Source organism: Monodon monoceros, unplaced genomic scaffold, assembly GCF_005190385.1.
Source record: "Monodon monoceros isolate NGI ecotype Baffin Bay Population unplaced genomic scaffold, NGI_Narwhal_1 Super_Scaffold_11, whole genome shotgun sequence".
NCBI classification, from domain to species: domain Eukaryota; kingdom Metazoa; phylum Chordata; class Mammalia; order Artiodactyla; family Monodontidae; genus Monodon; species Monodon monoceros.
The window spans coordinates 87,042,912-87,070,491 of record NW_021703767.1 but is presented as its reverse complement, the minus strand read 5'-3'; the positions used below and the strand labels follow the sequence as shown (position 1 = coordinate 87,070,491).

The 27,580-nt window shown below is 38.5% G+C and overlaps 1 protein-coding gene and 1 pseudogene across 2 annotated transcripts; one reads left to right on the top strand and one right to left on the bottom strand.

The window, feature by feature from the left end:
• On the top strand, window positions 1-27,426 carry ACTL6A (actin like 6A). The gene is made up of 14 exons (XM_029215404.1): window positions 1-188; window positions 7,192-7,268; window positions 7,432-7,606; window positions 10,965-11,065; window positions 12,883-12,980; window positions 17,959-18,053; window positions 18,342-18,448; window positions 18,546-18,635; window positions 19,801-19,862; window positions 20,499-20,613; window positions 20,764-20,844; window positions 22,824-22,919; window positions 25,132-25,218; window positions 26,967-27,426. Exons 1-14 carry the CDS (start codon window positions 164-166, stop codon window positions 27,045-27,047), a joined length of 1,290 nt encoding a protein of 429 aa, XP_029071237.1. The 5' UTR covers window positions 1-163; the 3' UTR covers window positions 27,048-27,426.
• Window positions 12,157-12,533, bottom strand: LOC114890735 (annotated as a pseudogene). Its single transcript, XR_003792355.1, has one exon. The product of XR_003792355.1 is annotated as a small nuclear ribonucleoprotein G pseudogene (transcript).
• Window positions 27,427-27,580: the final 154 nt, after the last annotated feature.

Below are 27,580 nucleotides of genomic sequence, written 5' to 3'. Positions count from 1 at the left end.
AAGTGTGACTGCGCGCCGGGGTGGACGCCGCTTTGTTGCCTGAGGGGGGTGGCAGTGGAAGTTAAGGGAGTCGGGGACCAACGCTTCTCCGGACCCGCAGTCGCGGCCGTTGCAGTCACTTCACCGGGTGGCCTTTAGCGTAGGAGTCGCGTCGATAGCAGCCATGAGCGGCGGGGTGTACGGGGGAGGTGAGTGAGTGCTGCCGATGGAGAGAGCGCGCCTTTTTAGCGCGTGGGGTTTGTAACCGCCGCCCCCAGCCCTCCCCTCTCCTCCCCGGCGGCCCTTCCGGTCTCCCCGTCTCGGGACCCCGGCCTCCCCGCCCCATCTCCGCCCCGCGCTCTGCCCGCCCCTGGACCCCCCCCCCCCGCCCCCGCCTCAGCGAGTGCCTCAGGCGCCCGGAGTCGCCGCCCTCTGCGGCTCCTGCCAGCTTCGGCCCGCGGAGGAGCCGGCTTTCGAGGGTGCGCGCCGCCTCGGGGCTGGGCGGGCAGCTCCTCTCGGGGGCCCGGCCCGGCGAGCCGCGGCTGGGGTGACCGGCCCCGGGGTTTCCTCTCTCACAGCCGGCTCTGTCGGCGTGTGTGCACTCGCATGTTCTTAAACTTGGGAGGTCCTGGCAGTTCTCCGGCGTGGACGGAAGGTTTCCGCGGCGTCCCGGAGATGGCAGAGCGAGTCCTGAGGAGTGGAACTGATTGAAGGAGTGGCGGTCACTCAGGACTCAGCGTCCGCGCCCCGAGCTCACTCTGCCTCACACCTTTCAGTGACTCTTGCCTATTTATTGACTGTGGATGCTCCGGAGTTACCTGTGGGCGGGTCTGCTCCGGCTTAATTTAGGAACACATGTAATTGAAGGATGGTTACGGTTGGGTGGGCCGCGGTGTAGTGAACGATTACCACGGGCCTGGGGACTACACAGACCGGGGTTAGAATATCAGGCTCACCATTTAGTTAGCTCATTGGCCTTGGGCAGGTTACTTAACTTTTCCCAACTTCAGGCTCCTCTTTTGTGGAATGATGGTTCCTACCCATTGGGGTGGTTGTGAAGGTAAATGGGATAATGCTACACTTGCTGCTCAAAGTATGATCCAAGGATCGGCAGCTTCAGCATCACCTGCAAGCTCGTTAGAAATGCAGACTCTTAAGCCCCACTCTAAATCTACTGAGTCAGAGCCTCCGGTTTTGCAAGATACCTAGATGAAGCACTGATGTGTATGATTCATGCTTTGTGTTGTGTTTGATGAGTTAGAGAAGAAAGAGGCAAACCCAAAGTGTTGCTCTTGTTATTGTTGCTTTCTGAAGCGGATGGCATTTTATAGGTAGGAGATGAAAATAAGGTTTTCAAAGGTTTTAGTAGTTTTGGAGTGACGTTTGAGTCCCCACTCAGGTGACACGCTGACCCTCACCCTCTCCTTCTCCATATATGCTTTTGGTTTTGATTTCTCAAATGTGAGAGTCAGTAGTTTTCCAGTTTTACTTTTGAGAAAGCCTAGTGGATCTTCATGATTTACTTCTTCCCCATCTGAAGATGTAATCCTGACAGAAAGACCTGATCTATGTACCTTTGCCTTATGGAGGCTGCTGACTCTTTTGACTTTCAGGTTCACTGATTCAAGAACCTAAAGGCTGTCCACTGAGTATTTCCTTACAAGGCATTGTTTAATGTGACTAACGTAGAAATGGATACTAATAATGCCAACAGTTAACATTTATTGAGTGCATACTGTGTACCAAGAACTGTTCCAGAGGCTTTTCATGCATTGCGTTTAATACATGCATTAGGTCAGTTAATCCACAACAACCACTGTAGGTGGTACTACTTATCCCCATATTATTAGAGAAAAAAATGAGGTGTAGAAGAGGTTAACCAGCCCAGAGTTACATAACTTTCTAGTAAGTGGGGAGCAGGAAAAGAAAAGGCATTTCAGTAAAACCCTTCCCCATAAAAAAATAAAATAAAAATAAAAAGATTTTGGTTGTTTCTCCATAAGCCATTTTTCAAGTATGGAACCACAACATATTCATGTATGGTTTAGGTATTCAGAATAAACATCCTGTTTCTCATTTGCTTATGTAGAGGAATATATCTTAAAGCCTATTTCACATATAAAGTATATAAAACTCACAAAAATAAGTGTATGATTTTGTGTTTGAGCTACTACTGTATGGCCAGTATTTATAGTGGGTCACATTTTCCAAAGGGTTTACTGTGAAAGGGTTTCCAAATTCTGAGAGTCAAGAGTCTTCTTCAAATTAAAATTCTACTATGTCCAGTTTACCACATTGATTAAGACAGGAAAATAACTGATTTGTTAGATTTTTCTTTTCACACAAAAAAATTTTGAGTGCTTGCTATGCGCAAAGTATAGCTTCTGCCTTCAAGAAACTCGCAGTCTTGTAGGTGAGTCAGTCAAATAAATAGACACCATATTTAATTTATTTTTAGTTGTACATTCCACCCCAGACACACACACACACACACACACACACACACACACACATTTAAAGAGCTGAAGTTGGAATATTATTGATGGCGTGGCAGAGCTTAATTGGCAGCATGTTTTTCTCCTAGTGGTGCGTGAACTAATAGTGCAGCTTATAGTTTATAGTGTCTTATATGGATGATAAATTCAGTGAAGTATGTTCAATAATGACAATATATAGAAGATACAAAGATAGCACAGACAAAAAAGTTATTAACTCAATGTGGAAGAGTCAAGGGACTTTACAAAGGAGGTTATGAGGATGATGAAAGAAGAATAGAGAGGGACAGCATATGCAGAGTAGACGGTGTGTTTAGGAGACAACATAATCTTCAGTAATGGTAGTGTAGGAGGTGGGAGGAGAGACTGCTGCCAGATTATGCTAGGTCTTGAATATCACCTGGGTAGAATAATTTGAATTTTATCTTGGGATGATGGAAAACCACTGAATGATTCTCCCTTTTCTTTTCATTGAAGGATTTATGTACCAAAATGTTCAGTTACAGTTTTGAAAGATAACAGTGCAGCAGTTTGAAAGGTGGATTGAGACGGTAAAGATGGAAGCACAATACCTGTAGGGAGTTGTAATTCCTGGTTGAGATAAGAGCTTGACTCAAGGCAGTGGCAATGGTATTAAAGAAGAAGGGATTTGAGAAATATTTAGCAGAAATATTTGTCAGAACTTGATGAGGGATATGAAATATGAAGGTGTTTAGGAAGATTTTTGCCTCTGATGACTGGAGCCACTACTAACTGTGATAAGCACAGCTGAGATTAGATTAGGCAGGATGGGGACAAGGAGACAGTGCTTCAGGTATGTTGAATTTGAGGTACCAATGGGACATCAGGTGAAAGCAGTGTACAGTAAGAAGTTTGAGATCTGGATCTGGATGAAGGTGAGGGCTTGAGAGAGATTTGAGATTGGAAGTACCACTGTTTAGGTAGAAATTGAGGCTGTAAGAGTGGAGCAGGTTACCTAAGAAAGGGTAAGTTAGAGGAGGGGATGCTAACATGGAGTCCTTGGCCTCCCTAAGGAGTCCATGGATATAACTAACTGAATTTTTTTTTTTTTTTTTTGCGGTACACAGGCCTCTCACTGTTGTGGCCTCTCCTGTTGTGGAGCACAGGCTCCAGACGCGCAGGCTCAGCGGCCATGGCTCACGGGCCCAGCTGCTCTGCGGCATGTGGGATCTTCCCGGACCGGGGCACGAACCCGTGTCCCCCGCATCGGCAGGCGGACTCTCAACCACTGCGCCACCAGGGAAGCCCTAACTAACTGAATTTTATTCTAATTAGTTTCTTTTATAGTCTATTTGAAAACATTCTAAGAAGACATTCATAAGTGTCCTAAGCTGTCTGTATCAGTTTTCTAGGGCTACCATAACAAAGTACCACAGACTGGGTGACTTAAACAACAAAAATTATTTTTTTCACAGTTCTGGAGGCTAGAAGTCTGAGATCAGGTATTGACAGGGTTGTTTTCTTTGGAGGCCTTTCTGCTTGGCTTTCAATGGCCGTCTTCTCCCTGTGTCTTCACATGGTCTTCCCTCTGTACATATCTGTGTCCAAATTTCTTCTTCGTGTAAGGATATCAGTCATTGGATTAGGGCCCACCCTAATGATCTCATTTTAATTTAATCATCTCTTTAAAGACCTTATCTCCAAACACAGTCACATTCTAAGTTACTCGGGGTTAAGACTTCAACATATGAATTTCAGCCTCTAACATTGTCAAAGGGGTCCATGGAACAGAAAAGGTTAAAAGCCCTGGTGCAAGGCAAAAGGTTGATCCTTGAGAACAGGAGTAGAAAATTTTGGTTAACTAAGCAATTAATCCATTTAGTTAGGATACTTCTTTACCCAACATTCTGGTTAATCAAAGTGTTAGAGTTTACCAGTTCATGTCATTGGTATACAATACTTACTGTTTGTACCTTAGTTTACATGCTGTGGTGAAAACAAATGCAGTGTTCTGCTTTTAAGGACCTTTTCTTTCAGACAAAATAATTTGGATCAGAGATTGTGTAGAGAAAAGTTGATTACTTTGGGAAATGTAACAAATACAGAAACTTCCTTTCAAACATAGGTGGCTCTTCATTTTATTTCAATAAAAATGAGATCACTATTCTGTAAGGACACCATCTCTCAACTGTGATAATTGTAGTGTAATAATTGATCTTTATTTTTTAAATTTTTTTTTAGTTTTTGAAATACTTTAAACATTAAAAAGTAAAGTATATGTAAGTTTATATATGATACTTCTGTACTCACTACTGAGATTAAATAAATGTAATGTTTTGTCAAATTTGCCTCAGATATTTTACGAAATACAATTGATATTGTTGAAATCAACAATATAGATAAAATCTATATTGTTGATATAGATTCCTCTTCTCTGCCTCCTTAGAGGTTACCAGAATCCTGAAGTTGGTATGTAATATTCCCCAACCCTATGCATATTTTTATACTTTTATTAAGTGAGTGAATCCATAATGAATTAAGTAGTATCAAAATATGTGTGCATAGTAACTAGCTTTTTAAACTAATTCTTTTGAGATTTATCCATGTTAATACATGTAGATGTAGACCATTCATTTTTTTTTCTGTTTTTTTTTTTTTTTTTTAACGGTACGTGGCCTTTCACTGTTGTGGCCTCTCCAGCTGCGGAGCACAGGCTCTGGACGCGCAGGCTTAGCGGCCATGGCTCACAGGCCCAGCCGCTCCGTGGCATGTGGGATCCTCCCGGACTGGGGCACGAACCCGCGTCCCCTGCATCGGCAGGTGGACTCCCAACCACTGCGCCACCAGGGAAGCCCTAGACCATTCATTTTTAACTGCTATGTAGTATTTCACTCTATGAATAAACTGTAGTTTATTTTCCTACTGAGAGACCATTTAATCTTCCTACCTTTTCCTGTGGCACGCAGTGTGATGATAATAATTATAATGGCAGCTACCACTTATTGTGCTTATTATGTACCAGGTACTGTTCTAAGTGCTTCCATACTTCTAGCATCCTGCAAGATAAGGGACTATTATGCACATTTTACATATGAGGAAAGTGAGGCAGAGAGGTTAGTAAATCACCTGAGGTCACATAGCCAGTGAACATTCTCTTACATGTCTCCTTGTGATATACGTGAGAGAGTTTCTCTAGAGAAGACATAAGTGTAATTTCTATGTATGCACATTTTCAACTTTAGTAGATATGACTAAATTGCCCATAGTGGTTGTATCAGTTTACAACTTTTTTTTTTTTTTGCGGCACGTGAGCTTCTCTCTAGTTGTGGTGTGTGAGTTCCAGAGCATGGGTTCCAGGGCTCTGTAGTTTGCGGCACGCAGGCTCTCTAGTTGAGGCGCATGGGCTCAGTAGTTGTGACGCGTGGGCTTAGTTGCCCCGCGGCATGTGGGATCTTAGTTCCCTGATCAAGGATTGAACCTGCATCCCCTGCATTGGAAGGCGGATTCTTTACCACTGGACCACCAGGGAAGTCCCAGTTTACAACTTTACTAGCAAATGTGTAAGAGCTCCTCTTTTTCTACATCTTTGACAATACTTGGTCTTATCAGCCTTACTAATTTTTGTCAATTTAATTGAGCTAAGTAGTATTTCTTTATTATTTTTAATGACTGAGTGAAAAAATCCTTTGAAAAATCAGTGCCTAGAAAACCCAAGTGCTTTGTTTTAGGAGGCGTGCTGTTTTGGGTGAAGTATTTTTAAAGTGTAATTAGAGGCTTTTCTCTGAATTTGAATATGAAAAAAAATACTAGCTTTCTCTCTCAGTATTAAACTTTTATCTCCTACAAATCTGGAAATATGCAAACTTTAATGATACCTTCATTTTAATGATTTTTACCTGGCCTATATTATTATACCTTAAATTCTTATTCTTTAGGTTCCTTATTTTTCTTGGGGTTTTGCTAAGTTTATTCCCTAATTGCATGAAATATCATGTTGATTAACGTATGAAAAAAATGGCATACCTTAGTGTACTGGATAGCTTTCCTTTGCCCCTCCAGATCCACTTTCCACCCATTTCCACCCTCTCTGTGCCCTTAAAGACTGACCCTTGTAGACTGCATCAGTGGACTCTCTTGGCCTCTGGTTTGGCCAATGGTAGGGTAACCATACTTGCTGCTTTGTGTCTGTTGTCCTGGTATAATTATTAATAGGGGCTCCTATCACATTCAGTAGTGGCTCAGTTTGGGTGAGAAATTATAAGATCACGCTAGCCGGTGGTGAGAGAGGTTGGCAAATGTATTAGTCTGGTTCCTTTTCCTCAGGGTCAGCCAAGGCTGATTCCATCCCTCAACTGAAGATCACAGCTCCTGTCCGATGCCCTCCCAATACAGGTCTCTCTCCGGGTTCTGGTTTCTTCAATTCTAAGTGTGGCAACAGATTTCTGTTATTACTAGTCCTAGGGTACCATACTGTCCTTTCTGGTTTTCCTATATTTTGCCTGTATTTTTGTAAGTAGACCCTTTAATAAGTAAACTCTCCTTAAATTGCCTAATTTTAGTGTACCACCTCTTTCCTGATTGAACCTCTACTGATATACTGTGTATGACTTGTTATATTTTAATTAAGTGAATCTTTAAGGTGTATTTAAAACTTGGTTCAAGCTAGTAATAATATGAATATAAGCACATTAAGTACTCTTAATTTTCACATGATACTTGTAAGTCGTTAATGTTAATTATCTTTTCATCTTTTCAGATGAAGTTGGAGCCCTTGTTTTTGACATTGGATCCTATACTGTGAGAGCTGGGTATGCTGGTGAGGACTGTCCCAAGGTAAGTGGAATGGTAGAGTTAATTGGATATGCAAAAGCCATTCATGTAGAGTTAAATTCATGGGGAAATTCTGACTCAAATATGGTAAAAAACATTAGTTGGTGGAAATGACTTCTTGGTAAAAGCAGGTAAAATTTGTAAATAATGTTTTTGACTCTTACAGGTGGATTTCCCTACCGCTATTGGTATGGTGATAGAAAGAGATGATGGAAGTACCTTGATGGAAATAGATGGTGATAAAGGCAAACAAGGCGGTCCCACCTATTACATAGATACTAATGCCCTGCGTGTTCCGAGGGAGAATACAGAGGCCATTTCACCACTGAAAAATGGGATGGGTACGATGTTTTTTTCTATGGATTTGATTCTAAATGTAGAGTATGCATAGTATATTTTAGATACAAACCAATGGCTTCTTAAAAGTTGAACATCAGCTATTTTTTTGTTGTTTTTATTCCATAAACTGATGTTCCAGGCACTGAGAATACAAAGATGCATAAAACGTGTTTCTTTTCCTCAAGAAACTCATAGGTAGAGGAGATAGATGTGTGTATATGTGTGTGTGTGTATATATATATATACACACGCACATATATATATATATATATAGGATAAGTGCTATAATATAACTATGTTTGATAAGCAGTGGGATTAGAGAGAGGGGTATTTAACTCTATCATTGGGGGTCAGAGATGGTTTTCACAAAGGAGGTAACTTTTGTACTGAATCTTGATCACTGAATAAGAATTAGCCTGACTGACAAGGCTGGGTAAATTAGAGCAACCAGCATGTGTGAAGAGATGGTGTTGTGGAAGAAACTTCCATGTTTAGAAGTGTCATCAATTAAGTATGGCTGTAACAGTAGGTACATTATGGCCAATTGCAGGAAAGGTAGGCAGAGAGCAATCATAAAAGCGCATGTAATGCCAGGAGTATATTAAGCTGGTAACTGAAAGGTAACTCCAAAGGAATTTAAACAGCATTTTATATATAAATGCTCATATGTACCAGCTGGAAAGATTAGTCTAACAGTCCTGTGTAGGCTGGATTGGAGGGAGATACTAGAGATAGGAAGATCAGTTAGGGAGGTGAGTCCAAATGAGAAATGAAGAGGGTTAAAATTTTAATACTGATGGCAGAGATCCTGAGGTGGCTGTCAGAGGTATCCAAGACAAATGGTACTAAGTGTTTAAAGAGTTGAGAAAGTTTCCTAGATTTTTGATTGGAGTCACTGAATGGGGGGTACCATGCATTGAGGTAGGAATAGCAGGGGAAGGAGCAAGTTTTATGGTCTTAAAAAGCAAGTGTAAGACCCAAGATCACTCTCAGGTCCCGTTATTCACTAGAAGGACTCACAGGACTCAGCATGTCAGTGTACTCACAGTTAAGGTTTATTATGCTGAAAGAATACAAAGCAGAACTGACAGAAAAAAGGGGCATGTAGAGAAGTCCAGAGGAAACCAGTGCAAGCTTCCAGGAGCTTACGGTGAAGTCATAAAGGATGTGCTTAATCCCTCCAGTAACCAGGAACATGTGTGTGTGGTCTACTAGTAGAGCTCATTAAAGACTCAGTACCCTACTTCACACTCACAGGATGGCTATATTATGAAGACAGACAATAGCAAGTGTGATGAAGATATAGAGAAACTGAAACCTCCATATCTGTTTCTGGGAGAGAACAAAAAATGGTTCAGCAGCTTTGGAAAAATTTGACAGTTTATTAACAGGTTAAACATAAATTCACCATGTAATCCAAACAGTTCCACTTCTAGGTATCAACAAAAGAGAACTGAAAACATATGTCCACACAAATACATATATGCAAACGTTCAGAGCAGCATTATCCATATTAGCCGAAAAGTGGAATAGCCCAAGGTGCATCATTGGATGAATGGGTATGCAAAATGTGGTATACCCATAAAATGAAGTACTATTTGGCAATAAAAAGAACAAAATACTGATATAAGCTAAAATATGGAAGAACCCCAAAAGCCTTATGCCAAATAGAGGAAATCAGATGCAAAACTCCACATAATGTATGATTACTCTAATATGGAATGATCAGAGAAAGCTAATCTATACAGACAGAAAGTAAAGTAGTCGTTGCTTGGGGCTGTGGATGGAATGGGAAGTGACTGCAAAAGGGCATAAAGTTTCTTTTTGGGATGATGGAAATATTCTAAAATTAAATTGTAATAATATTCACACAACTTTGTAGATTTACAAAAGAAAATCATTTAATTGTACACTTAAAATGTATCCATGTTATGCAAAATTATACCTCTATAGAGCTGTTAAAAAAAAAACTGGAAGGACATTTTTTGTTGCAAATATTTTATTTCTTATATTATCTTGATACTTGGAACAAATGACTGTCTTTTGGATACAGAAAAAAAAAGAACTCAGTGCCCATGGTTTTTATTAAGGGCTGGTCATGTAGGTACTCTGTGCCTAACATGTTCCAAAACCCCAGACTCCCAGAAGGAAAGGTATTCCACATAAACCACACTGTGTAAACAGTTGAGGCACAGTGAGCTATTCGTATTTGGGGAAAGTTTTATATCAGTGTAGGGAACTGTTTACCAAACAAGTTCCTAGATGCCAGCCAAGGGTCAGCCTTGCAAGCAGGCCTTTCTCAGGTCTGCTAAGTTAGCTCTTTCTGCACAGCAAGTAGATGAGTTTATTAGTTCAAAGTGTTTGAATATAGGTGCTGATCTAATAAGCAGGTGAGAGAGATTTTAAGACATGGAGCTGATTTTTTTTTTTTTACCAGAAAGAGTTTGGGATATGAGAAGAGGATTGAGGATAGGATTCCTTATGAAAATTTATTTTCATGTATGTAACCAATAGAGGTGCCTGTGAAGGAGAATGAGAAGGAACAGTTAGGGAAGTAGGAGAAAATTCAGGAGAAGGCCAAGAGAAGAAAAAGTTCTAGAAGTAAAGAAGTCCAGTGATTCTCATTGTTCTCAGCTGTGGCACTGAGCTTTACGCTAAGAAGGGGAAAGAGAAGTTAAAGCTACAGAGGAGGTCCATTGATCAAAAAACCCCCATCCTGAGAGGCCTATAGAAGTATGTTTACAAGGAATGACATTGCTTTGTTGGACTGCGGCAGAAAAAGTTTGTAAACTCTTGAGTCAGTAGTGTCAGATAGTAAGTTAGAGAGGTCAGATGAGATTCCAAATGTATCCACTGGATTTGCCTGTTAGAAGCTCATCAGTAACTTATGCGAGCAGTTTCAGTGGGATGTTTAGGTGGAAGGCAAATTGAAAACATACTATTCTCTAGTATTTTTTTAAGTCTTTACATCTTTTTTCATATAGATTGTAAGCTTTTTAAATGCCAGCTCTAGATCATACAGTTCTTCTGTGTTTTCTCCTACCATTTGAATTGCGTTTTGGGCCTTTAATAAGTACTTACTGAATAATATTTATTTGGTATTTTACGTCTATTTGATACATTAATTACACCTGGGACAGGTCTAGGGGTTGTAAATGTTGGGGCTGGAGAAACCGTATCTAGAAGACAAAGATGATGTCTATATGAAGTGCTGTGTTATGAGGCAGAGCTGTAAAATAAGTAGGTTCTGTATATTACAGTATCAATATTAGTGCTAAACCATTAGACACAGTCTCTCAAAAGTTGCTGTATTAATCTTCGATTAAGCATTATTTTCAAGGTATTAATCTTATATTTTAGTTGAAGATTGGGATAGTTTCCAGGCTATTTTGGATCATACCTACAAAATGCATGTCAAATCAGAAGCCAGCCTGCATCCTGTTCTCATGTCAGAAGCACCGGTGAGACAAACTTTTTCGAGTTTCTCTAGGTTGTTTATTTACTCATTTGAAGAGTGTTTCCTTTTTCTTTAAGAGACATAGAAATTCATATTTTGAAGATTAGGGAAAGGGAGATTCATTTATAAATACTCTTACAACTTTTATTTTTATTATTTCAATAATTAAAATACTCAAAGAACAATAATTAAAGTACCCTAGTGGGTTCTGGTGGTTATTTATCTGTTTTTTCCGGGAATTTAACATTTGAGTTCCTTGGGCTGCTTCCCATTTTGGTCAGTTGTCCCTTATCCCTCAAGGGCAGTGTATATCTGCTTTTATACTCAACCTTAAGAGTGACTAGATTCACTCTTTTTTTTAAATATAAATTTATTTATTTGGCTGCATTGGGTTTTCGTTGCTGCATGCGGGCTTTCTCTAGTTGCGGCGAGTGGGGGCTACTCTGTTGAGGTGCGCAGGCTTCTCATTGCAGTGGCTTCTCTTGTTGTGGAGCACGGGCTCTAGGTTGCGCGGGCTTCAGTAGTTGTGGCACGCGGGCTCAGTAGTTGTGGCTCACGGGCTCTAGAGTGCAGGCTCAGTAGTCATGGCTCACGGGCTTAGTTGCTCTGCGGCATGCGGGATCTTCCCAGACCCAGCGTTCTAACCCGTGTTTCCTGCATTGGCAGGTGGGTTCTTAACCACTGTGCCACCAGCAAAGTCCCTAGATTCACTCTTAAGATTTAATAATACTTCATGTTTATAAGAATCCTGATATCCCTATACTTTGAAAAGTCTGTAATTTCTAGAATTCATAACAGCAATTATACTTATTAAATAATAAAATTTATATTTAAAGTCAATGTTGAACTAGGGCTGGAAATTGCTAGACCAGAGTCTCTTGTGAAATACATTTGGTACAGAGTCAAAAGGGCCCAGAAGACTAGATAATGATTATAAATTATCAGTATTTTGTTATTGTTTTCTAAACTCTAGTTTCTTTTGAGTACCATCTACAAGTGGGAGAATTTGGTGGTTTAAAATGCATATTTAAGATTTTGATGACTAGATTCACTCTTTTTTTTTGACTATTACCAAAGTTTATTTAACAAAAAAGTTCAGTAAGAAAATGTACACGACCCAGTTTTCATCGCAGTAAAATGTGGAGAGGGGACATGTGGAAGCAGTTGATTTCTCTGTTGAAGACAGCTATTGTTCATAACTCGTTCCAAGGCTTCTAACATGATGGTACTATTTCCTCGTATTACCACCATTCCAGTATTGTTCTGTTGCCCACTAGTTGCTATCTCCACACATTCATCTATCATAACATTCATAAAGAGATCAAATCCCCTTAATATTCCTTGGACATGTCTGCCACCATTTAATTTCAATGATAACTTCTTGTCCATAAATTTCTTCAACTTGGGAGGGTGAGCTTTGCTCATGATGTCTACTCCACGAGCTCAAAGATGCCTCCAAACGGAATTCGAGTTGTCCCTCACGCTTAGATTCACTCTTAAGATTTAAAAAAAAAAGATTTAATAATACTTCGTTTATAAGAATCCAGATTTCCATATACTTTGAAAAGTGTAATTTCTAGAATTCATAGCAGCAAACAATTTTATGTATTAAATAATAAACTTTATATTTATTAAATTTATTACAAATACATAGAAATAAATGTTGTAAAGATATTATGGAGAAGATTTTCCATGGTATTTTACTCTATTATTAATGTTTTACATCTTTGTTAATGTAGTGCTGAAATGAATTTTGAGATAAATCAACACTTTAGTTTTTAAACAATAAATAATTTGCATTTCTTTTTCCCTCTTTTCAAGTGGAATACCAGAGCAAAGAGAGAGAAACTGACAGAGTTAATGTTTGAACACTACAACATCCCTGCATTCTTCCTTTGCAAAACTGCCGTTTTGACAGCGTATCCTTGAAAGAGTAATACCCAACTTCTCTTTAGGAGTAACTGTGGTGCTGCTAAAGGTGATACCTTCAGCAGGAAGACAGGAGCCACTTCTTGCTTGTTCGGAAGTTGAGGCGTTTTTCTCCATTGCTTTTAGATATCTATCTTTTAGTATTCTTATTGGAACTGATGCATGTGAAAATGTGAGAGGGAGATAGGAAAGAAGCACTCAGATTCTTCTCATTAATTTAACAAAGTTTAACAAAAACAAAAATTTTTGTTTTTAGAAGGGGAATGTGACGACAGGACAGTATTTAAGTCAGTTGACCTAGCTGAATTCAAAGATTGCCATTTCCTTCCTCTTCTCCAGTACCTTAGAAAAGTGGAAATTGGCTGTAAATTCATTTAAGATTTAATCACCAAATATTTTTTACAAGCATATTAAGGGACAGACAAGGAAATATTATGTCCTGATCTCAAAGAATAATATTCTTGTTGAAAACTAAATAACAGATTTAAATAGTACTTCAAAATAGCATTGGCAAAAGTCGTAAAGAAGTACATGATTAATTTGAATTTTTCAAATAGCAATTGTAGTTCAGTGGAGTAATATTGTAGCCTGACAAGCCTTTGTAAAGAAAAGAGAATTTAGTTGCAGGATGTGGGGGAAGGAGACCTATATTTAGAGTTCAAGTTCCAGTGCTTATAAACTGATCTTGAATTAGGTACTTAAAATTTGAACTTCACTTTTTACTCATTTATCTGGTATACCTCCCTGGATTGCTGTAATATTCAAGCGAATTTTATATGTGTGAGAATCACTGTGGTAACTGTAATCTAACATTTGTCTGTCGTGGTGTGTCTTGGAGATGACTTTAGCACAAATGTGGAGGTGGAAGGTGTAAGCGTTCTTCACAGTGACTTAGTTTAGAGTTGAAGATTTATGTTCGGCTTCAGAACAAGTTGTAAAAATATGTTTAGATCAGACTGTAGAAGGCTTGCATGTTAGATTTTAAAAATGTGAACTTTAGACTCAAGAGAACCATTGCAGGTTTTGAGTAGAGGAAGGAGGGAGAGTATTAGGAGACTCATTGTGTGCATTATATCATTTAATTTTCATAATAATCCTGTCAGGAATCGGAGCCAAAGTAAGCAAACTGGTCCCAGTCCACAGCTTGAAAACGGCAGTTCTGAATTTGAACATAAGATCTGTTTGGCTGCTTCCTTACAAGGAGTATGTAAACAGACTTGGTATTGTTTTATTTTTTAACTTTTTATTATAGAAAATTTCTTACACAAAATAAGATAGAATATTATATTGAACCTCCATGTGCCCATCACCCAGGGTCAACAACTTTCAACACAGAGCTAAGTGGTATTAGCTATAACCACAGGCACTCCCCCTCCCACCATGGTTTTGAAGTAAATCCCAGACATTAAGCATGTATCTGTACAAGATGTTACCATATGTCTCTTTTTTTTTAAAGATATAACCACAATTTATTTTCTTTTTTAAAAAACAGTTTAGTATATTTGAATCAGGACCCAAACAACAGGGATCATGCATTGTATTTTTTTTTTTTTTCCATGCATTGTATTTTGTTCGATATGTCTCTTAGGTCTCTTGTGGTCTGTAGATTGTACCCACCCTCCCCTTTATTTTCTCTTGTAATTTATTTGGTAAGGGAAGTAGATTGTTTGTCCTCTAGAATTCCTAACACTTCTGGCTTTTGCTGACTGGTGTTTTTTACTGTGTTCTTCTAGCCCAGAGGTTCTCAAACTTTTTATACCTAGAGCTTTTATTTATGTGGATCATATCTGGTAGTATTTGCCATATTAGAAATTAAGACAGAAACTTAAAAAAATTATATTTGCTTATTTTAAGTAAATTAATAAGCCCATTGTATGATAATATAAATAAAATATTTTAATAAAAAATAACTGTGTTTTCCAAAACCAAAAATATTAATGAGAAGAGTGGCTTCGTTTCACAACTTTTCAAATGTCTTTAACGCTGGACTTAATAGCAGAAGTTGGATTCTCATATCACATTCAGTCTGTTGTGTATCACACATGACATAGCCTCTGGAAAAAAACTCTCTTGTACATTTATGAGAGAGTGACAGTGAAAAGGGCAAATAACATCTTAGTATTATTCTAAAAATTGTTTTGACTTCCTAACCATGGCCTTGGGATTCCTTTACACTTTTAAAAATTACTGAGGATGACGCAGAGCTTCTGTTTTTTGTAGGTTATAACTATCAATATTACTGTTTGAGAATTTAAAACTAAGACTCCTTTTAACATTTTCTTATTGATTTAATTAAAAATAACAAAAATACACACATTAATGTCGACAAAAATAACAGTTTTATGAAAAAGATAACTCTGTTTTCCAAAACAAAAATATTAGTAAGAAGAGTAGTATTGTTTTATCTGACTTAATTGATAGCTGGGCTCTTATCTGCCAGCCTCAGGCTCTGTCCTCTTGACACCTCAATTTGCGAGGCAGGCTTCAGCCTTCTGCTGTCAGAGCTGCATGCTGTTGGAGAATTCATTTATTTAAAAAGGTAGCAAAATCACAGAACTCATTGGTGCACCTCTGTTTTTCAAGAATGCATTGCCCTTCTGTTCTCTGCATTTTGTTGGTCCCCCTGCAGTCCTGCAGTTGAATAGTTCAGTTGTCAACCAGAGATTTGGGTAGATTTTATACTCAGATTTTGGGTTTTATCCCTTCTGTGGTTCTCTTTCTTCCAGAGTTTCTACCTTAAATGTCCAGCTTTTCTTCCAGCCCTGAACTCCTTTCTGTGTTCACTCAAGGTGGTAAAGTTGCGATTTTTCATCACTGCTTTCCTGAACCATAGCCATGGAGCTGGGAAGCACTTTTAGGCGAGGAAGCTGCAAACTTGCAGTTTTTACCCCCTCTGGTTGCAGTTTCATGAAGATAAGTTTTGGCTGAGTTTTGACTACTTTTGAATACTTTCCAGTATCTTAAAATGGTCACTTAAAATAATTTGTCCAGGTTTTATAATTGCCATCTTTAGGAGAGCTTACATACTTTTAGTCTGGTGTTACTGTATCACTTTGTACTAACAGAGATAAAATTAGTGTTTATGTATATAGATGACCAGAGATCAATGGAGTACCAGTAATAGCAAAGATAAATTACTAACCTATCGTTCTGGCCATTTATTCTCAGACCTCTTTCCTCTGATCGTTCCTGCCCATGCCTTAGTTCTCTGCCCTTAGCCCTTCATCTCTCTTGACATGTTCTTTCTGGTTTAACTATCTATTTCCTTGGCTTCAGATACCAGTTACACACTGACAAATTCCAAATCCATGTCTGTATCCCAGATCTTTCTTGTGAGCTCCAGGCCCACGTCCAGCTGTCTACTAGAACTTTTTTCTATTAGTTATCTGTTTAAGCACTGTAAACTCAATATATCCAAAATTCTTCTCTCCCATCAAATTTATTCTTTCTCCTTTGTGTATTATCTTACTCCCAGTTGTCTAGACCAGAAATCTTTCTCATTAACCCTTCAGATTTTGTAGTTATCAAGACCTGTCTATTCTCCAGCCTCCCCCGGCCCCAAACCAAACCCTCAAATCCATTTATTTCTCTATCCACTGCCATTGCATTAGGTGCACCCCTTCCTCTTATCTTGCCCAGTCTTCACACTGCAGCTCTGATCATCTTTGGTAATTGCCAGTCTGCTGATTTAAGCCAGAATCATCTTCCACAGCCTTGCCTTTCTTCTCCTTTCAGGCCCCACTGAACTATGCTGCACTTCCCTGACCTCTTCACCATGCTCTCTTGCCTCCTGGCCTTCCCGCATGTTTCTCCTCTTCCCCATGTCCCCCCTCTTCCCCATGTCCCCCTCCCCAGCTTACAGTTGAATTTCCCAGGGACCGGTTATATTCCTATATACTCTCCCATGGCATCTCAAACTGTTCTTTTTATAGCTTTATTGATCTCTGCTGCACTTATCAGGATACCCTTCAGGGCAGACAGTTTTGGTTCACCTCTTTGGGTCTTCTCTGCTTAAGGAGTGCTAGTGAGAGAATGACCTCCCTGCTGCCCTCCTTTATTGGGCACCAGACCTATCACTAGGCACATAATAGATGCTCAGTAAATATTTGATGATCCAGTGAATGGCTCTACTCCTAAATGTTGGTTGATGATGTTCATGTGATGTAGGCCTTCTGCAGCACAGAGCTGTGGAAAATGGGATAAGTGGAGTCTGCTGATATTCACTGGCTCTTGAATCTGCCTGGAATAGCTCTTCCTATTGAGTTGGGGGAGATGATGATAACAGCCACTCACCTGCCAAACTGCTGAAATGGTTCTTCTTTAATCCTATGTGAGAATGATTTTAGTTCTTATCTCAAATGTCACAGCCTCCCACTGTTCTTACCAAGTTTCTATAGATTTTGTTAAATGCTTCTCAGTTTGTTGTAAGCCCTTTGATCTGTGCCAGGGACTTTAAATAATTGTGCTAATTTGGACCAGTTTAACAGATGTCTCTCTGGGATAAAGGTTTCTCTGACTTCCTCACACCACCATTCTGGAAGTCCTGCCTGTTGTCATTTGTTTTGAAACCAGAGTTATTATTTGATGCCAACTTTCATCCCCGTATTTATTTTATTATTTTATTTATTTTTTAATTTTTTTTTGCGGTACGCGGGCCTCTCACTGTTGTGGCCTCTCCCGCTGCGGAGCACAGGCTCCAGACACACAGGCTCAGCGGCCATGGCTCACGGGCCCAGCCGCTCCGCAGCATGTGGGATCCTCCCGGACCGGGGCACGAACCCGTGTCCCCTGCATCGGCAGGTGGACTCTCAACCACTGCGCCACCAGGGAAGCCCTATTTTATTTTTTTTTAACGCATTTTAAGCCACAACGCACATGTTTTAAAAATGCCTTAATAAAACCTTCCCTTTACAATAAACTTTATTTTAGGAACCTTGATACTTTCTTTTCCTTAATGCTTTAAACTAGATTTGCTAATGGTCGTTCTACTGGGCTTATCTTGGACAGTGGAGCCACTCATACCACTGCAATTCCAGTTCACGATGGCTATGTCCTTCAGCAAGGTAACTGTATTTAACCAGGGTGCACAGAGGACACAGATCATGAAATAAAGCAATGACTTGGACTATCAAAGTATATCAGTTTCCCAGTCATGTCTTTAAGTGTTTTTTTTTTTAATCTTTAGTATATAGTGTATATTTAAAACTGATGCATGGCTTCATTCATGCCTGGAGGGATAGTTCCATTAATTCTGCTTGAAAACAATTAATCATGTATAAATACACAGAGGAAATTTGTCCCAGGGAGTTTGGATGGAATGCTTTCTTAGCCTTGTTTAATCTGTTTCATAGGCATTGTAAAATCCCCTCTTGCTGGAGACTTTATTACTATGCAGTGTAGAGAACTCTTCCAAGAAATGAATATAGAACTGATTCCTCCATATATGATTGCATCAAAAGTAAGTGATGAATGAATTTTATTTCTGGGATTTACCTCCAACTCCCCACCCCCATGTTGTGAACTCTGTTAACCTAGCACTTGCTCTTGGCACTCAGGAAGCTGTTCGTGAAGGATCTCCAGCAAACTGGAAAAGAAAAGAGAAGTTGCCACAGGTTACAAGGTCTTGGCACAATTACATGTGTAACGTAAGTAACCCTTATTCTCTTTACGAAAGCATTATAGGCTGTAAGTCTTCGACTAGAGTATGAGCACTTTATATTTTCAAACTTATATTTTTAATGGTATTTTACAAACAAAATTAATAGCTTTTGGCGGAGTAGGGGGGTGCTTTTCATGCTTGTCAGATATCTCAACAAACTATATTCACTTGGATTACTGTGGTGAGACCTGAAAGGAGCTTTGGAATAAAAACAAGCATTATGCTATTCTGTACATTTTTTGACTAAGAAAATGGTTTTAGTATATAGAGGCCTGCTGGTATGGCTCAGTTACGTTCTCTTTCCTAATATGAGTCAGCTATGTAAAAAAATGTGTTACTGTTCACAGCAAGGAGCCAACAAAAGGCTTTCTTTACTGAAAATCCATCTCTGAACATGACTTACTGACAGGGGAGAGGTTAGTAAAACAACCTCTCACACCACAATATACATTCATTTTTAACAGTAAAAGGATATGAAAGTCATCATTTACTATGGAAGGGATATATCCTATTTGACAGTTTCTTACACCTAAGGATAAAGATTTTTTGTGGGTGTTTGGTACAAGGAAAAATTGTGAAGATGATTAATAATTGCGCCTAGACCTTAGACAGGATTTTTCTTTAGCAGCTCAGAGGTCCTATGTATTTCACTGCAAATTTTTTAACTGTTTTATACTATGTCAGTCATTAAAAATTCCATAAGATACAATATATATGCATTTTATATATATTCAGCTAATGAAATCTTGCTTCTAAGCTTATTTTAAAGGGGAAAACAGTAAATTAACTATACGCCAATAAAAATTTTAAAGAAAAAATTTTTTTAAATGGGAAAACAGTGTTCTAAAACCAATTTTGTTATGTAGGACTGGGGTACAAGGGTTCCCACTTGTTTTTATCTCATCATTTTTCCATAATGGTTGTAATTTAAATGTTATATAATTTAACTTATAATGCGAGTGTTTAGAATTGGGTTTCTTGATGCTCAGAGTCCTTACTGGGTAGATTTATACCCTTGAAATGAGTTAGCCATCCAGGAATGTGGTACAGTTTCATTAAGAAAAGTGTTTTTAAAATAATGTTACAAAAGTATAGACTGCAAAGACAAATCTCAATAATTTTGTTTCTTATCCTTTTTTTAAAATCCATAGTGTGTTATCCAGGATTTTCAAGCCTCAGTACTTCAAGTATCAGATTCAACTTACGATGAACAGTATGTTTTCTTATTTTTTCTACAAGACTTAAAACTTAATAGCTTATTAAAACCTTCATACTAATCTTTAAAAAAAAACTGTATACTTAATATATAACTGAATCACTTTGCTGTACACCAGAAACTAACAAAACATTGTAAATCAACTGTACTTCAATTTAAAAAAAACTGTAGGGACTTCCCTGGTGGCGCAGTGGTTAAGAATCTGCCTGCCAATGCAGGGGACACAGGTTTGAGCCCTGGTCCGGAAAGATCCCACATGCCATGGAGCAACTAAGCCTGTGCACCCTAGAGCCCGTGCTCTGCAACAAGAGAAGCCACTGCAATGAGAAGCCCGCGCACCGCAACGAAGACCCAACTCAGCCAAAAATAAATAAAAATTTTTAAAAAAAAATTTTTTTTTTTAAACTGTGTACTTCATAAATGAGGAAAGAAATTGATTTGTTTAGTTTAAAAGATTGTAGAATATGCTTAACTGGTCTAAAGGTAAAAAGTTAAGAAATACTGAATAACATTTTAAAAGAAAATAAGATATTATCACCCTGCTTTCTTATAAGTTGATGATTCCTTAGTAGTTTATAATTCTGAAGAGGATTGGTTTTGTCTTTTGTTTAATATTGTTTGATATGTTTTCAGAGTAGCCGCACAGATGCCGACTGTTCATTATGAATTCCCCAATGGCTACAACTGTGATTTTGGAGCAGAACGGTTAAAGATTCCTGAAGGATTGTTTGACCCTTCCAATGTAAAGGTATAAAAGCTTATTTTTATAATTAGCCTGGTTTTTCCTTTAAAGATCTCTTGTAATTACAAAACCTAAATAAGACTGACTAAACTTTTTTGGATGTGCTTTATTGTTTGAAGGTCTTCTGTGTGACTACTCATTTCTATTTTGTTATAGGGGTTATCAGGAAATACAATGCTGGGCGTCAGTCATGTTGTCACTACAAGTGTTGGAATGTGCGATATTGATATCAGACCAGTAAGTGCCAGTCTCATTTATGGCATAAAGGTATCTTTTAGGGCAATCTAGTGCCCCGTTATTTATAATGGCCATCATTATTTAAGTTGGCAACTTTGGCCATTGACTTTGAAGTCCATTTTATAAAAATATGTAAAAAAATGAAGTTCTACTAGAAAAGGAAAAATGCAAAACTCTAGAGCTGTGTCCAGTGTGGTAGCTTTTGGCCACATGTGGCAATTCAGTTAAAATAAACAGAAATTTAAATTTCAGTTCTTCGGTTGCACTAGCCACATTATAAATGTAGCTAGTCGCTGCTCTATGACAGTGCAGATGTAGAACACTTCCATCATCACAGAAAGTTCCTTTGGACACTGCTGTTCTAGAGATTTCCTAAAACGTGACATACCAAGATATAGATTATTGGTGATTTTTAATGTACCTAGTACAGTTTTACTTTTTATTTTTCAGGAAGGTGTGGTTTAGGGTTTAAATTATGTAACTTTTACATGGAGATTAGATATAAACTTCATATTTTTTGTGCTTTTCCAAGCTGTTTGTTTCATCAGTTTATTTCTTGCCAAGTTTTAAGGACTAACTCCATATTCCATACCACACTAATTAGTAGATAGATTATATCTTATTTAAACGCTAGATTTAATTTGTAGCCAACGTATTGCCTTGATTTTCTTTGAGTTAATGCATTTGCTTAGAGCATAGTGCTAATAGCTAAGGGTCTATAAAAAATCATGTTGTTCAAAAAAGACTTCCGGGTAGTTATGAAAAATGTTCTTTATTTCAACTAATTACCTGCCAGGGATGTGCTGCTTCTAGGATAATGGGGTTGTAAGTATGCAATTTTTTAGTGTAAACTCAAGGGGAAGGCAGTTGATTTGAAGTACATTTACTGTAAGACATTGCTAACTTTGTTTTTTATTGAGTTTTCTCCTTTAAACTATTGTTGACTGCAAAGGAGGAGATGCTTCTATATTCCATTTTCTCTTTCAAAAGTTAGATGATTTAGACATTTGGAATAAATTTTTAAAATATGAATTTAGCCACTAAAAAAGCAGGCTGACTTTTAACTTTCTGATGCATACATGCAGATTAGAGGTAAATATACTCCTTATTACTGAGAATTTATTTTTGGCGGGGGAGGCCTCAGCACGTGGATTTTGAAAAAGTTCGTCTCTGCAGAAGAGAAAGGTAGCAGTCATTTTGGCCAGGACTATTGTCAGAGTATGCATTATCCACCATAATCATTAAACCTTGTCTAATTTTAAACATCGTAACTTCTAGATGTGCATTCTGAGATGATGTAATTATGAAATATACCTCTAATGAAATACTGGCAGCTATCTGCCAGAAAATTATGATTGGATTGTAGAATAATTGCTTTAAGATAGTGATTCTTAAATTTTAATGCACAGTAGAATCATCTGGAGAGTTTTCTTTTTTTATAAATTTATTTATTTATTTATTTTTGGCTGCGTTGGGTCTTTGTTGCTGCGCGTGGGCTTTCTCTCGTTGCAGAGAGCAGGGGGTTACTCTTTGTTACGGTGCGCAGGCTTCTCGTTGTGGAGCACAGGCATACGGGCTGCAGTAGTTGTGGCGCATGGGTTTAGTTGCTCCGCAGCATGTGGAATCTTCCCAGACCAGGGCTCGAACCCATGTCCCCTGCATTGGCAGGTGGATTCTTAACCCTGTGCCACCAAGGAAGCCCTCATCTGGAGAGTTTTAAATAAACCAACAAAAACTTTTCCTGGACCCCATCCCCAGAGATTTTTATTTAATTGCCCCCAGGTATTGGTGTTTTAAAAGCTCCCTAATGAGTTGAATATGCAGCCAGGATTGAGAACCACTAGATTAAACTAGTAGGTCTATGTAGAAGTAAAAAATTAAAAAAGGGAAAATTGTACTGGAAGACATGGTTTTATTTGTAGTTGTATTTAAAACTGTTGGAAACATTTGGAACTAATTTATTTTTGTTTTCATCCCAGGGTCTCTATGGCAGCGTTATAGTGGCAGGAGGAAACACGCTAATTCAGAGCTTTACTGACAGGTTGAATAGAGAACTCTCTCAGAAAACACCCCCGGTAAGTTTTGTTTGTTCTTTAGTGGTATTTTTCAGTCATATGTATCCTCACTGCTGGTGGAACTTTATATAGTTTGTTTTTCAGTAGGTTGATGGTATTTTGTGTCTGCCTGGTATGGTATTACTTAAAGTTAATACCCCTTATTAATCAAATTTTTCTAGATGACATCTATTAGTTACTCTTGTACTGTTTGAATCTCACTTTATTCATTGATTCCATACTTAAGTACCTATAGTCTGTTAGGCACTAAGGATAGAAAATATAGTCCCTTCCCACCAAGGGCTTAGTCAGTTAGGAGTAGACATGCAGAAAATAAAAACTGTAACGTGCTAAGTGGTTCAGTATGTCATCAACCAGGCACTCTTAAGAACACTGAGGGGAAAGCACTTAACTCCCTAGGAGTGTCAGAGGAAAGCCTCATTAAGAAGCTGTTTGAATGAATAGGAGTTCAGCTGCTTGGCAGTTTATGAAAGGACATCTAGGTAGAAGAGAATTTTTCCTTCCCTCTTTCTAGCATCGCATGATTTGCCAGCAATCCTTGGCGTTTCTTGGGTTGCAGTTATAGTACTTCAGTGTCTATCCTCGTTGTCATGTGGCATTCACCCTTTGTGGGTATGTCCTCTTAAATGAACTCTAGTTGTAATGGATTAAGGGTCCACCCTACATCTGCAGAGACTCTATTTCTAAATTAGGTCACATTCGCAGGGACTAGGGATTATCAACATACCTCTTTGGAGGATACAGTTCAACCCACAGAGATAGGTACCAGGTCATGTCACTTATTAATAGCAAACTTACAAGATAAAATTTGGCAGAGGACTGAAGAGCTTTTATGTTTTAAAAACATCCCTTGGTGCACTGTGATAACTTTCAAAAGGATAGAAGAACCTGGTTTAGGGAGAAGGTAGTTTACGTGGTACATTAGTAACAGAGTAGTAGTCATAGTCTTTAGATTTTTAAACTTCCATCAAGTAGTTTTTTGTAAGGTATCCTGCAATAAATATTACATTTTAAAAAACTTTATTAGAGATTACATAGGCCTTAACAGAATCTATAGAATTTGTGTACTTGATAGCCTTTGGTTTCTCATATAAAGGACTGTTTTACATATGCCACATTTTTATATTTGTTATGTAAGTATTGATATAGGCACAAGATTGATACCTCCTTACATTCTTGGAGATATAGACTGACCTGGCATCTACCTTAATTATAGTACTAATCATTAGATTTCATAAAAGTCCCAGAATAATGAATATAGACTTGGGCTGTCCAAGGTCTGGTCAAGACCAGTTAGATACTATCCTTGTCTTTTAGGAGGCAATTAAAATTTAATGAAATCCATTGTAATAGATATCAACCAGTTCCTCACCTACAAAACCCTGTATTCATCCCTCCTGCTCTCAGCACCCCTCCCTCCCATTCCACATACTCCACCCCTGCTACATACACAGTTATTTCACTGTGAAAAAGACTCAAACTGTATGTTCATATATAGAATAATTGGTAAGTATCAACAGTTTGAGAACTCCCCAGAAGCAAATTCCTAGGTAGGGGGGAAATCTCTCCCCTACAGGAAGTGAGATAGGGATAGTGCTGAGCTATAAAACCATGTTTATTGAGAGTGTTCCAGCAGAACAGAAACACTAACTTGAAAGAAAGCAGTGTGAATAAACTTTCCTGAGATCTTATGTCTGTGTTTTGATTTGGATGGGGGCAGGGAGGAATAGGGAGGGTTGAACTAAGATATGAGGGATGAACTAATTGAGGAGGGATTTTGAAGGCCTAAAAAAGTAAGTTAGAAAGTTGAGCACTACAGAAAGGGCAGCAGGTTGGGATAATAATTATACTTGGTGTTGGACAAAATGAAATAATATATGAAGCACTTAGCACAGTACCTGATTTATAGTGTTAAGTACTTATTTTGCTGTTTTAGGATTAAATTCTGAATGCCATGCTGTCTAGTATGCAGTTTTGTAAGGTTTATATAATTTATTCTCTTATTCAACTACACATTACAAGACATAATCAAAGTACTTTAAAATCCTATACAGTAGTCCAACCTATGCCTATTAATCTGGCTACTACAAAATAATCATGTGTAATTAGTGCTTGAACCAGAGCCACTAAAAGGTCATAACTTGAATTTCCTAAGTTGAGTCACTTGTTCTATTCGATCCTACTAATACTTATTCTTCCCTTTCTATTTTAGAGTATGCGGTTGAAACTGATCGCAAATAATACAACAGTGGAACGGAGGTTTAGTTCATGGATCGGTGGCTCCATTCTAGCTTCTTTGGTTAGTAGATAAACTACTTTGCAAAATAGTTGAAGATTCTTATTTAACTTAAATGTATCACTGAAAATACTAAATTTAGTAGAAAGACTAAAAATCCCCATGGATCATTTATCTTTGCAGTTTTTAGCTATCAAATTAGTAGAGGACCTGATACCAGTTTTACATGTTCCAAAATGACAAAATGCCTCAATGCCTTATTAGTGGGTATTGTCAGCCTAATTACAGTTTCCCCTCTCACACAGAGGCGGGCATCTGTTAACTTATCCTCGCCTCTTTTAATAATACTCCCATTGGCTCTGGTCAGGACTTACCTGCAGCACATTTAAAACTAAATCATTCCGGGCTTCCCTGGTGGCGCAGTGGTTGAGAGTCTGCCTGCCGATGCAGGGGACACGGGTTCGTGCCCTGGTCTGGGAAGATCCCACGTGCCGCGGAGCGGCTGGGCCCGTGAGCCATGGCTGCTGAGCCTGCACATCTGGAGCCTGTGCTCCGCAACGGGAGAGGCCACAACAGTGAGAGGCCCGCGTACCGCAAAAAAAAAAAAAAATTAAATCATTCCTTCTTGGGTTCTGGTTGCTCCCTGGCCTGTTGGTGAGGTAGAGTAAGTCAGGAATTGGTTCTTAGGGCAAATGGTGAAGTCATGGTGTTGGGGTTTGCATGCTGCTTGGACTGGTGCCTACTGTGAATCAGGAGGAAGTCCTTGTACTTATCTGCACCCTAAATTTGGAGGATTTCCCCTTCACCTCAGAGCAGCCAAAGTAAATGTCACTAAGTACTTATGCTAAACATTTTAAAAAGCTATTAACTATTAAATGTTTGTAACTGTCCATTTATATATTTCTGGTCTATGTTCTGTTTCTAGTCTTTTAATGATCTTAGTTCAAAACTGGATACAATATATGAATCCACTTGAATAATCATAGGGAACGGATTTCTTCTCCTTACACATCTTAGTAGTAATGTAGTCCACGTTCCTTCCTCCTTTAGTCATTTTCCTCCTTTGACCTTCTGTTTATTTTGCATAGTGCGTGTGTACTGTCGTTTGTGTACTTGTAAAACTTTATCCTAGTTTGAGTTCTAAACGTTACCATTAATCAAATGCTAGAACATTTCATCAATGCTGTACTAGGATCAAGCCTTCCAACAATTTCTGTTTTTGCCTTAATCAGTCCATCATAGCTAAACTCTTCATCTTCCTTTCCCAGCATTTTCTAAATCCTCATGACAGTATAGAAAGATTTAATATTCTATATAAACTTGGGCAAGACTAAATAGTGTCTTTGCGTGTTCTGGAGGAGGGCAGAAAAAAGAAGGGTGTAATTTTTTTTTTTTAATTTATTTATTTATGGCCGTGTTGGGTCTTCATTTCTGTGCGAGGGCTTTCTCTAGTTGTGGCAAGTGGGGGCCACCCTTCATCACGGTGTGTGGGCCTCTCGCTATCGCAGCCTCTCTTGTTGTGGAGCACAGGCTCCAGACTCGCAGGCTCAGTAATTGTGGCTCACGGGCCTAGTTGCTCCACGGCATGTGGGATCTTCCCAGACCAAGGCTCGAACCCGTGTCCCCTGCATTGGCAGGCAGATTCTCAACCACTGCGCCACCAGGGAAGCCCAGAAGGGTGTAATTTGAGTACTATTTGGGGAGGGGTTTAAGAGTTCTTCAAAAATTAGGAGCTGTGATAATGAAGATATTAAAAGAAAAAATTTTCTAATAGAAAGGTACATATGTAATTTTTTCTTTCCATTTCACAGGGCACCTTTCAGCAGATGTGGATTTCCAAACAAGAATATGAAGAAGGAGGGAAGCAGTGTGTAGAAAGGAAATGCCCTTGAGAAGAGTTCCCAAATGACTACCTTCTTTGTCACCTTACGTTTCATAGCTTTAGTATACTCAGGAAAAGAACAACCATCTTTTGTAGAATGTTTATACATTTTTGCATATTTCAATTTCCACTTAAATTTTTTAAGGCTTTAACTGGCTCTGTAAATTAAAATAAGTTTGTGCTTTCCTTGAAATGCACTTATTCTTATTACAAGCATTTTATAATTTTGTAAAAATGTCTATTTTCTCTAAATATTTTGCTTTCAGTAAAATGCTTTCCAACTCTGTTTATGGTAGAATTGCTTTTTATTGACTAGTAAAACTTACTGCCTATGTTTTTTACCTTAGGCTTTTAAAATTAAATAAAAATTACTAGCCACTCCAGAAATACTTTTTATTTGGACTGCTGTGTTGTAACTTGCCACTTTAAGTACTAAATGTATTTATCATTATTTTGAATGGAAGTACTCACTGTTTATTAACAGTAGAATCCATAGCCCCTTCATATCTAGTAACAATAGTAGTAAAAAGGTTACCTGAATTC